The sequence below is a fragment of the Borostomias antarcticus genome (genome assembly GCF_949987555.1).
Source record: "Borostomias antarcticus genome assembly, chromosome: 11".
Taxonomy (NCBI): Eukaryota; Metazoa; Chordata; class Actinopteri; order Stomiiformes; family Stomiidae; genus Borostomias; species Borostomias antarcticus.
In genome coordinates this window covers 20,885,729-20,898,294 of record NC_140244.1, presented here as the reverse complement: position 1 = coordinate 20,898,294, position 12,566 = coordinate 20,885,729, and the positions used below count along the sequence as shown (strand labels likewise).

At 49.8% G+C, this 12,566-nt stretch overlaps 1 protein-coding gene across 1 annotated transcript in view; it reads left to right on the top strand.

Annotated features, from left to right (window-relative positions):
• plxna2 (plexin A2) overlaps window positions 1–12,566 on the top strand; it is a gene marked incomplete at its 5' end in the record, with an annotated part of 69,977 nt that overhangs the window by 32,694 nt on the left and 24,717 nt on the right. The window contains 6 exons of the mRNA XM_084445652.1: window positions 3,122–3,361; window positions 3,967–4,110; window positions 4,845–5,079; window positions 6,140–6,282; window positions 8,842–8,910; window positions 9,049–9,248. Of these exons, the coding sequence (XP_084301778.1) occupies window positions 3,122–3,361; window positions 3,967–4,110; window positions 4,845–5,079; window positions 6,140–6,282; window positions 8,842–8,910; window positions 9,049–9,248 (1,031 nt within the window). The remainder of the gene's footprint in view (window positions 1–3,121; window positions 3,362–3,966; window positions 4,111–4,844; window positions 5,080–6,139; window positions 6,283–8,841; window positions 8,911–9,048; window positions 9,249–12,566) is intronic.

The window sequence follows — 12,566 nt, the reverse complement described above, 5'->3', positions numbered from 1 at the left end:
GCCTCTGGGAGATCCATTACTGTACATTTACTGTACATCTAGGTGGTTTTAGCCCACGCTTTTATCCAAAGCGACTTTCAGCGAGCGCGTCGGTCTAGTAGAGCGAACCGACTGTACATCCCGGTCGTCGTCAGCTAAGCCTTCTATAAGAACAAGTGACACCGGCAGTCACGGTGCCAGAACTAGGAATGACCTCCGCCCGTGAAGATATTTTGTGGCTCTGTGCGTGCGCAAGTGCGTGCGAGCAGGACATGTTTGTGCCAGTCAAAACCGTGTGTCTCTGTGACCTTCCCACGCAGAGATACGGCCATTTTTCGTTCCTGAGCTGAAGTCCAAAATCTGAACGGAGGTGAATTGCCGGCCGTGTTTGGGCGGTTCGTGGACCTTCCCCCGTGATTCGGATCTGCTCCAAAATTGGCACGTTACACCCCTCCACTGAGTTTCATGAAGATCAGTCTGGTAGTGCTAACCAACCAATAAATAAACCAATAAACACACACCACCGAAAGCATGACCTCTCACCCTGCGCTGTCGAGAGAGGGAGAAGGGACCCAACACAGAGACACGCAATCAAACAAGGGAAAAGAAGACACCACGCACACACACACACACACACACACACACACACGCACACACACACACACACACCCTAGCGTATAGTAGTCTACCTCAAACAGCAGTGTGTGGAGTTAGACCCAGCCCCCTGCTGCCTGCCCTCTATGCAGGCTCACAAAGAGACGCCCGTTTCCATTTTGTTCTGTGTGTGAGATAAGTCAAGAGAGAGCGGAGTGAGTTCGTATCGACCCCCCTCGTGCCCCCCCCCCCCCCCCCGCCTGTGAGAGGCAGGACAACAGGTAGGAGGCATGGTACCTCGCCAGCGGTCCGCGCCTTTGAAGATATTTTGCTCTAATTAGGTTTTTCCCTTGAGAGAACTCCAGGAGATAGAGGGAGAGAGAGAGAGAGGAGGAGGCAGAGAGATAGAGAGAATAAGCGAGATAAAAAGCCTCCGGGCGGAGGAGTAGCGCAGCGATGGATATCTCCTCCCTGCTGTGAGTGGAGTTGTGAACTCCCTGGGTGTATGAGGAACGCTGGCCTTCCCTGTAGTACTGTAGTATAACCCTGTAGTACTGTAGTATAACCCTGTAGTACTGTAGTAGAGACCTGTAGTACTGTAGTATAACCCTGTAGTACTGTAGTAGAGATCTGTAGTACTGTAGTATAACCCCGTAGTACTGTAGTATAACCCTGTAGTACTGTAGTATAACCCTGTAGTACTGTAGTATAACCCTGTAGTACTGTAGTAGAGACCTGTAGTACTGTAGTATAACCCTGTAGTACTGTAGTATAACCCTGTAGTACTGTAGTATAACCCCTTAGTACAGTAGTATAACCCTGTAGTACTGTAGTATAACCCTGTAGTACTGTAGTATAACCCTGTAGTACTGTAGTATAACCCTGTAGTACTGTAGTAGAGACCTGTAGTACTGTAGTATAACCCTGTAGTACTGTAGTATAACCCTGTAGTACTGTAGTAGAGACCTGTAGTACTGTAGTATAACCCTGTAGTACTGTAGTATAACCCTGTAGTACTGTAGTATAACCCTGTAGTACTGTAGTAGAGACCTGTAGTACTGTAGTAGAGACCTGTAGTACTGTAGTAGAGACCTGTAGTACTGTAGTATAACCCTATAGTACTGTAGTATAACCCTGTAGTACTGTAGTATAACCCTGTAGTACTGTAGTAGAGACCTGTAGTACTGTAGTATAACCCTGTAGTACTGTAGTATAACCCTGTAGTACTGTAGTATAACCCTGTAGTACTGTAGTAGAGATCTGTAGTACTGTAATATAACCCTGTAGTACTGTAGTATAACCCTGTAGTACTGTAGTAGAGATCTGTAGTACTGTAATATAACCCTGTAGTACTGTAGTATAACCCTGTAGTACTGTAGTAGAGACCTGTAGTACTGTAGTAGAGACCTGTAGTACTGTAGTAGAGACCTGTAGTACTGTAGTATAACCCTGTAGTACTGTAGTATAACCCTGTAGTACTGTAGTAGAGACCTGTAGTACTGTAGTATAACCCTGTAGTACTGTAGTATAACCCTGTAGTACTTTAGTATAACCCTGTAGTACTGTAGTAGATACATGTAGTACTGTAGTATAACCCTGTAGTACTGTAGTATAACCCTGTAGTACTGTAGTATAACCCTGTAGTACTGTAGTATAACCCTGTAGTACTGAAGTAGAGACCTGTAGTACTGTAGTATAACCCTGTAGTACTGTAGTATAACCCTGTAGTACTGTAGTATAACCCTGTAGTACTGAAGTAGAGACCTGTAGTACTGTAGTATAACCCTGTAGTACTGTAGTAGAGACCTGTAGTACTGTAGTATAACCCTGTAGTACTGTAGTATAACCCTGTAGTACTGTAGTAGAGCCCATGTGAGTGAAGCATGCACCCTGCACATTACCAGGGCCTAAAGCTGTCAGCAGGTGTTACAGCCTTACTAATGTGTGTTAGTTATATACAGTGTGTGTGTGTGACTCTATATAATACCACTCCCACTGGCAGGGCTCTGCATATCACTCTGCTAATGTGTGTCCCAAACAGCTGAGACGTCCCGTCTGTCCGTCTACCCCACCCGTCTGTCCGTCTACCCCCCCCCGTCTGTCCGTCTACCCCCCCCCCCCCCCCCGACCCCCCTCCCTTCCGCCCAGCAAGCTCGCGTCATTTCAGAGAGAGCCCTGATTATTAGAGCGTGGCAGCTCGCATGCAGGACGGCTCCATGGGCCGGTTTTTAACGGGTGAGACGTCACCGAACAAGTCAGCGAAGCTAACGCAGTTCTGTCTCTCTCTCTCTTTCTCTCTCTCTCTCTCATTCTCTCTCTCCCCCCCATGTTTTTCTCTCTCTCATTCTCTCTCTCTCTCTCCCATGCTTTCCCTCTCTCTCATTCTCCCTCTCTCTCTCTCTCTCTCCCATGCTTTCCCTCTCTCTCTCTTTCATTCTCCCTCTCTCTCTCTCTCCCATGCTTTCCCTCTCTCTCTCTCATTCTCCCCCCCCCCCCCCCCATGTTTTCTCTCTCTCCCTCTCTCCCTCCCTCCCTCCCTCCCTCCCAGGTGTGTAAGGTCCTCAACTCCACCTGTATGAGCTGCTTGGCCCCCGCCCTGGTGGCGGAGTACCGCCCGGGCCCAGACTCGGTCAAGCACGCCGACGAGTTTGGCTTCATCTTCAACAATGTCCAGACTCTGCTGGTCTACAACAACACCAACTTCCTGTACTACCCCAACCCTTACTTCGAACCGCTCAGCGCCAGCGGAGTCCTGGAGCAGAAGCCCGGCTCGCCCATCATCCTCAAGGTACGGAGCGACCAAACCCAGGGCCAGAACCTCACAACGGCGTTGACGTCGAACCGGGGACCGGCGGACGTTTCCTTGAGTTATTCATGGATGGGATGGGTGGTGCTGTGTCATTTGAGGGTTGGCTGATTGGACAGAGTGAGCATGTGATGTGATCAAAGACCCCACCCCCACCCACCCCTCTCACCGGTAGAGATGTAACGGTGTGGACATTTCATATCATGATTATAATGACCAAAATTATCACGGTTATTAGTATTATCGCGGTATCGTAAAATGTGCTGAAATTTTCCTAAAACTACCGATACACACACTGTAATAATTTCACCAAGTTTTGTATTGAAAACCACAAATAAAATTAGCAGAGACTAGCACTTTTTTGCATTAACATTAAAATAATAAGTCTTTGAGACTGTTGCTAGCTTTGGTTGATGCTGGACAGCATTTACAGTGAGTTTTTCAAAAGCGGGGCAATCAAGCACGGTTTTAATGATAAAATTATCACGATAAATGTAATCAAATTTAATCACGGTTTATCATTATACCAGTTATCGTTAGACTCCTCTCACCGGGAACCCCCCCCCCCCCCTCCGTCTCCCTCACAGGGGAGGAACCTGGTGCCCCCGGCCTCGGCGGGGGTGAAGCTCAACTACACGGTGCTAATCGGGGAGACCCCCTGCTCCGTCACCGTGTCCGAGAGCCAGCTGCTGTGTGAGCCCCCCAACCTCACTGGCCAGTACAAAATCATGGTCAGTATGGACGTTGGTTCCCTGTGTGTGTGTGTGTGTGTGTGTGTGTGTGTGTGTGTGTGTGTGTGTGTGTGTGTGTGTGTGTGTGTGTTTGTGTGTGTGTTTGTGTGCTGGCGTGCGTGTGTGTGTGTGTGTATGTGTGTGTGTGTGTGTGTGTGTTTGTGACAGAGAGAGAGAGAGAAAGAGAGAGAGAGAGGGACAAGGACAGCTGAACCGTAGTGTGTGTTTGTTTGGGGAGGGTGTGTGTGTGTGTGTGTCAGTGTGTCAGGTCCAGGTGGGCGGTCTGGATGTGTCGTTGTGGTTGAGGGTGAGAGTGAGTGATTCATTTTCCATAGTGTTTGACCTGTAAACTCCATTATTTCTGCACTTGTCATTGTTCATTCAGTGGAGGGAAGCAGGTCAAAGGGAGAACAGCATGACGGGCTTGAGCTGTCAAAAGGTTCAGCGAGAACCCAGCCCAATTATTTCTACTGTACCACTCTCCTCTATTGAATTCAAGCCCCTGAACACTTCTCTTTCAAAATCAGTGTAGGAGTGAGTGAGTGAGTGAGTGTGTGTGTGTGTGTGTGTGTGTGTGTGTGTGTGTGTGTATAGAGAGAATGTCTTGACTTTAATGTCATGCGTGTGAGTGTGTGTGTGTATGTGTGTGTGTGTGTGTGTGTGTGTGTCAGTAGAGAATGTCTTGATTTTAATGTTGTCTTGATTGTGTATGTGTGTGCTTGTGTGTCCGTCAGGTCCAGGTGGGCGGCCTCCACGTGTCCCCGGGGTCGGTCCACATCCTGTCCGACAGCCTGCTGACCCTCCCGGCCATCGTCAGCATCGCGGCGGGCGGCGGCCTGCTCCTCATCATCGTCATCCTCGTCCTCATCGCCTACAAGCGCAAGTCGCGCGAGAACGACCTCACTCTCAAGCGCCTGCAGATGCAGATGGACAACCTGGAGTCCCGGGTCGCGCTGGAGTGCAAGGAAGGTGAGGGGTCAACCCTGGCGAGGGCGTCAGGGTGGTCAGCTCGGTGCATCCTAACCTACATTACTGTCCACACCAAACTACAGATGCAGTGCTACTCTAACCTACTGCTATTAACATCAAACATCAAACTGCAGCTAGCGCTAATCCCCCTTCACAGCTGTTAGAGAGCCCCCCTGCTGGGAGCTTCTGTGAGAGATCAGGATGGTGCTGGAGTGTTTGAATGAGGAGGAGGACGTGACTGGGGGTTCAACTGTGAGTGGGGGGGGGGGGGTCACCACATGAAAGACCGTCCTGCGCGTCTGGGTGTTTCTGCACAGTGTGGAGTCTGCGGCAGAGATCCGTAGCTTTGCCTCGCACACACACACACATACACGCATGCACATACACGCACGCACGCGAGCGTGGTTTGTCCTTCTCTTAACCCCCACCGTGGCACACCGAATGCACAGGGTGCCTTTCGCCCACACATATGTGTGTGTGTGTGTGTGTCTCAGTATGGCGTCTCACGTAGAAGCGTGGAGGAGGGCCCCTGCTACTCCTCCCTCCTACACACACCTCCCTGGCGGGCCCTAGTTAGAGACAACACTCTGACATCTGACCTCTAACCCCAGGGAGGGACAGGAGACAGTTAGCCTGGCCCCTCAGCTGACCTGCTCTGCCCCCAGGTCGTAGGCGGAGGGGGTTAGCAGAGGTAGCTGGTGCTGGGCGAGGTTGCCCAGAGAGAGAGAGGGTGGTAGAGGGTCTGCAAGGCAGAGAAGACCCCAGGGGTCAGACACTATGGAGCCAATTAACCACTACAACACACACACCGAGAGAGAGAGAGAGAGAGAAAAACGGGCGAGGGAGGGAGGGAGGGAGGGGGAGAGAGATATTACCTTTGTGAGCTACCGGTTTCCTTTGTGTCTTGGAGAAATAATGGAGCTAGTGAATTATTTCTACCATGAGGAGATTCTGGGGATCACACTATCATTGTGTGAGGAGATATGGAATATTTGTATTAATGCCACCCCCCTTTTCCTCCCCCCCTCCCCTCCCCTCCTTCCCACCCCCACACCCCCAGCATTTGCAGAGCTGCAGACAGACATCAACGAGCTGACCAGTGACCTGGACCGCGCTGGCATCCCCCACCTGGACTACAGGACCTACGCCATGAGGGTCCTCTTCCCCGGCATCGAGGACCACCCTGTTCTGAGGGAGCTGGAGGTACGGGGGGGGGGGGCAGAGAGAGACATATAGAGCGGGGGGGGGGGGGGGGGGGTGAAGAGAGAGAGACAGTGGGTGTGTTAAGTAGCTGAGCAATCAGTGATCAGAATTCACTTAACGGGTTGCTCAGTTACACTCAGACTGATCTGCTCAGAGCACAAGTGAGCAGTTTTGAACTATGATCTGTTAGAGCCAAACACCACGTCATAATCATCATCATCACCTGAGCAAAAAAAAAAAGATTTGGCTTGGGCATCGCTGGGACGCTGCTCGCTAATCACACATTGACAACAGGTGAAAAGTTCTCGTCTCCTAGCAACGCAGCACTCGGTTAGAGCAGACCCACTGAGCGCTCAGCTACTTAACGCACCCTATGTGTGTCCCATACTGAACCACCGCCATGTTATGTGCCACACTGCCTCTCTTCCCTCTGGTCACACACACACACACACACACACACACACACACACACACACACACACACCACACACACACACACACACTTACACACTAACTGGTCCCAATACAGGGTCCCAGCCGGCAGCTATTCCATCCACCAGTAGCACCAGTATGAGGAGTAATGAACTGGATCAATGCTCAGTTCTCTGCCCACCCTGGGAGCCCCTCTAATGGGCCGAGCCGACGCCGGAGACCCCCAGTACCTGGTTAACACCACAGCTGATTATAGCCCAGGCTGGTGTGGGCTGGGGGTTTGGTTTGGTTAACTTGAAAGATAAAAAAATGTGACATATGACATTCTAAAAACTAACGAGGATAAAAACACAGAAAAGTTGAAGATTTTTACATTTACCTACCGATATCCCAAATCTAAAAATGTTCGCATCGGAGTCATTAGCCCTGGTCCTGTGGTTGTGGGATTCACTAACCCGTTTAAAATATCCTCTGAAATAACTTGGTGCCTGATCAAAATAGATCCCATGGACCAGTCTAAGCTTTAGCTTTGCCACTGTATACTCTACACTGACCCTTCAAGGACTTTAAAATGAAGAGAGTCTAGGTGAGTGTGTGGGGGGAGTTTCGAAACTACTCTGATAAGCTTATTACACAGTTTGTTTTAGGAATGTGACTGTACCAACATGTACAAGCGTAATCAAAATTGCTTTGGACCAGAGCCACTGTCAGTGTCTTCAAAGTCAAAACATCCAGGTACTTTCCTGTTATGAAACGAAGGGCAATCAGAGTTGGCTACACTGATTGGATACTTGCCACATGAGTTCTGTGAGAAGATCTGGTGATGAGCGTGGAGAAAACCAGGGTTCTTGTAGGTACAGTAGGTGATGATGATGATGATGATTGGGACCCAGTGCGCAGCATTCAGCCATACGCTCATTCACTAGCTCGTTTGCCGTCATCTGTGGCGACGGAGCGCGCGCCGTGCATGTGCTGAGGTGCTGGGCGTGTCAGGAATACTCTCCGGGGATGAGAGCGTAAACGCACCCCAACTCCGGAGTCAGGAGGCGGGAATTCGGGATACTCCGAACGCCGTGGGGCAGAGCCTGCCCAGCGCGCGTTGCATCGTGGGTCCACCGGCGAGCTCGGAAGAGCGGAGGGGGTTGTGTGTGGAGGCGGTGCCGTAACACTTTCCTAGCTAAAAAACGTTTTTTTTTATGGGCTTTTTGTAAAATGTGTACTGCCATTTCCTCACCAGACATAGTACGGTAAAGTTTGCACCCCAGGTAGTTTACTGTTGATTTGGCCATTAAAGCAGAGCCTTGGGCTGAAAAGTTAAAATCTGGAGAGCTTCTTAATTTAGATTTCGAACTGAATAATGCAGCTTCAGTTTTACAAAGATGAAAGGACAATTTGTTGTCAGCTAAACAGACACTGATGTTTTCAAGCTCTGTGCTGAGAATGTTTTCAACAATTGCCTTCTTTGTGAGAGAATTCAGAGCCATCAGTATATAAAAATAACCATCATAATATAGAAAAGAAATAAAAGGGGCCCCAGGACACTCCCCTGGGGAGTCTAATAAAATAGAGCAAGCAGGTGTCAGAGGAGTACGAATTCCTAAAACCAACGACAAAATATTTTGTCGGCCAGAATCTCATTACAACATACTTCCTCAAGCATATTAAACAAATAATTCTGGTTTTGGGGCTTATAGCAGGCCGTTAATGGGATTGGTTTGCATTTGGGGAATAGGATATCAGTTCAGACCGCCTCAATAGACTCATGGGATGAATCATTCCTAATGGGGAAGATGAGGGTGAAGAGTGGCCTAGTGTATAGAGGGGGTGTAGTGATAGAGAGGTCTTTCCATTTGGAGGTATCAGAGGATGATAGTCTTGAAGGGTAGAGAGTTTCAAAGGATTGTTCGGTTACCTTTAACCTTTTTACTTTGCATCCTCTCTTTGTTTGTGCTTGTGTGCCTGTGTGTGTGTGTGTGTGTGTGTGTGTGTGTGTGTGTATGTGTGTGTGTGTGTGTGTATGTGTGCATGTACTTGCGTGACTGTGTTCCTGTGTGCTTGCGTGGGTGTGCGTGCATGTGCGGGCACGCATATGTGTGTGTGTGTGTGTGTGTGTGTGTGCACACGCAGGTGTCCGGTAACGGCCAGCTGAACGTGGAGAAGGCTCTGAAGGTGTTCGGCCAGCTCATCAACAACAAGGTAGTTGTCTCTGGAATATGTAGGGGTGGGACCCATGTCCACCCCCCCCCCCCCCCCCCCATTGCTCTCTGTAAAGCGCATTTTGTTGCCTCTGTGCATGAAATGCGCTATACAAATAAAGTTTTATTTGATTTGAAGGTGTTCCTGCTCACCTTCATCCGCACGCTGGAGCTGCAGCGCTCCTTCTCCATGCGCGACCGTGGCAACGTGGCGTCCCTCATCATGACGGCGCTGCAGGGACGGCTGGAGTACGCCACCGACGTCCTCAAACACCTGCTCTCCGACCTCATCGAGCGCAACCTGGAGAGCAAGAACCACCCCAAGCTGCTGCTACGCAGGTAGGCTGACAGACTCACGCACACGCATGCACACACACACGCACACACACGCATGCACGCACACACACACACACAAACATACACGGACAGAGGTAGAAAATACACACACACACACACACACACAGAGGCAGAAAATACACACACACACACATACACACAAACCTATAACCCTCTGTACACTGATGTCTAGCATAACATGCAATTAATTAAAGACGTACCATAATGCTACAGTATCAACCATTCTCTTGAGGATCTAAGACTACTCCCAAATTCTCAGCGGAGAGTACTACGGTAGTTTGTCTCTCTTTCCCCAGCCTCTCTATCTCTGCCCCCCCCCCCCCCGCTCCCCCCTTCTCTCCGTCTCTCCTCCTGTCGAGGGAGGCGGCCCGTGCTCCCGGCCGTCAGCCTCGCTTGCCCTGGGAGTTCTGTCTCCTTATGAAACATTCAGCAGCACCTCTTCTCCTCCCCCCCCTCCCCCCGTTGTTCTCCGGGTGCTAAATCTTTAAACGCCACCAAGCCCAGAGTCTGCCGTCCTGACGTCGATGAGAATACAGTGTAGGGGGAGGGAGGAATGGTGTGTGTGTGTGTGTGTGTGTGTGGAGGGGTGGGGATGGATGGGGGTGTGGGGGGGGGGTGGTGTAGACCTCGGGACATATTACTTACCCTCGCTCTGACGACAGGCCCGGGCGCGTGCACGTGCGCAAGCCTGGCGTCCTCTCAGACAAAGGCCTCATTCTGATGCTAATGCACTGCGGTGTTCGGTCCCATGAAGGACCCTCATTAAAGTTAATCACGTAAATAAAAATCAGATGCAGAGAGAGAGAGAGAGAAAGTGAAAGAGAGAGAAAAGGAGAGACGCCCCCAGAGGCTAATGGACCTAGATTAAGCCATTATTTCCTGTGACAGCCAGCCATCCTGATTTGACTCCTCAGTTATCATTAACCATCCTCAGACAATGGTGTAATCCCCCAGCCATGTTGCCTTGACGCCAGGCCTATAAGTGTTCCAAAGTTTTTAGATTACTTTCCTTTTCTCAAAGGAATTTCAAGGATTATCGATTTGACACGGCCCGCTTTGTGGCTCTCCTACTGTAGTCTCTTTATTTGGAGAACAGCTGTCTGAGACACAGCCGGGCTGGATGAGTCATGGCTGGCAAACGAGTCTGTTGGATGAGTCGCGAATGACGCCGAAGCTGCTGGATGGGTCGTGAATGGGCTGTGAATCTGCTGGATGAGTCGTGAATGAGGAGTGAAGCTGCTGGATGAGTCGTGAATGAGGAGTGAAGCTGCTGGATGAGTCGTGAATGGGGAGTGAAGCTGCTGGATGGGTCGTGAATGGGGAGTGAAGCTGCTGGATGGGTCGTGAATGGGGAGTGAATCTGCTGGATGGGTCGTGAATGGGGAGTGAATCTGCTGGATGGGTCGTGAATGGGGAGTGAATCTGCTGGATCTGATAGAGAAATTAAGCATATCTCTGGACCGTGATGATGGGCTGATGTACCGAGGGTTTGTTCATGATTATAGACTATGACTTTGTTTCTATTCTGTTTCTGTTCTCTGATCGTAGCCTATGAGTTAACAACCACCAAGCAACTAGGGACAGGATCATCTATTGCGCTCAACATGACTCAGTTGGTAGAGCGGGTCGTTCAGTGATCAAAGGGTCAGTGGTTCGAATCCCAGCTCCAACTGTCCACATGTCGAAGTGTCCTTGAGCAAGACGCCTAACCCCAAATTGCTCCCAATGAGCAGGTTAGCACCTTGCATGGCAGCTACCGCCATTGGTGTGTGAGTGTGTGTGTGAATGGGTGAATGAGAGGCCATTGTAAAGCGCTTTGAGTGCCGCTAAGGTGGAAAAGCGCTATATAAGTGCAGTCCATTTACCATTTTACTCCAGGTCTGTTTTGCTGTCGCTAGCTGGCATTTCCTTCTGAGTGAAGACCTCAGGAAGAGACGTGAAGTTGTCGCTGTCCAGTGCTGAAACTTACAATCCTGATACAGTATATAACTTGAGTCTGAACACTCTTTTCCTGATTCATCGTGCGTAGCAGAATGTGTGTTTTTCTACCTTTCAGTTTGAGCCGAGCCATGAGCTCCTCAGAGCAGAAGGTAGCAGAGGACCTGGGATCCAGGAGAGCATACACTTGCAAGACCTGGCTGCCTTTTGCTGCCTTAACCTAAACTGGGACAATGGACAGCACACCCTCTTGGTCTCCGGCCCCTATAAGACCGCATAACTCTGCTGATGCGCCCCCTATGGGCACGGATGGTCTTTCTGCTTCTTTAGCCATCTTGTCCTTGACATCAATGTGCAGGAGACTTGGATGAAACTGCTTGCACACTCTGCAGGTGAAACGCCTTTTGCAGTCTCGACTCATGTGACCTGTGGAGAGACAGCAAAAACATGGTCCGTTGGTATTTGGGTAGCCTCTGTCCGCAGTCATGTTCTCACAACTTTTGATGAGCTTTTGAGCTTGGCCTTTTGTGTATTGAATGAGAAACTGCAACGTGTCTCTCTCTTTTCTGTTTTGCTTTTGATCATGTGTTCAAAAGAGTGGATACATGATTTGTATTCCGGGATTCGTCCATCAAAGACTGGAATGGATCCTTGTGGGAGTGTGGAAAGAAGTTGCTGTTTTACCAGTATTCTTGTTAATTCGTTTTGGTTCTCCGGCATCTTGGTTGTGAAGGGCAGGGGGTGAAACAGAGGGAACACCGTGAGCTGAGGTCTGCTGTGGTCGTGGCTGGACATCACTGCTGACCCTAGGCTGGACAACAGGCTGCCTGTCATGCCTATCTGTAGGCCTACCTACATTAGGAAGGGGAAATTGCACCTGAACACCTGCCTTGGACCTTACTACTGGAGCAATCGTATCATAAGAATACAGCGGACTCTCCAGCCCTTCATCCCATTGTGCATATGTTTCTGCTGATGCAGCGGTTTCTGCTGTGTCTGCACCTACAGTATGTAACACAGGTTTCTGATCTGGGCTGCTTCAGGCTGTACAGGGTCCATTGACATTTCGTTCATTGACATCTCGGCCAGTCAATTTTGGCAGTAGCAGCTGCTATTTCTGTTTGTGGCATGCTTTTCCCGCAGCTTTGCAGCTTTGACCATTAAGGCATCTTTCTCTGCCTCCACCGTGATGGACGAAGAGGATCATGGAGAGAAGGGTTGAGAGGAGGATGTGCTGGACTTAACTGATTGACTATCTGCATCACGCAGACCTTTGACCTTAGACCTTTGCACTTGTTTTCTCAACCTCTGGCTCAAGTGAGAATGCTTTTGGTTGGGTGACAGAAGAGGAGACTTCAGCTA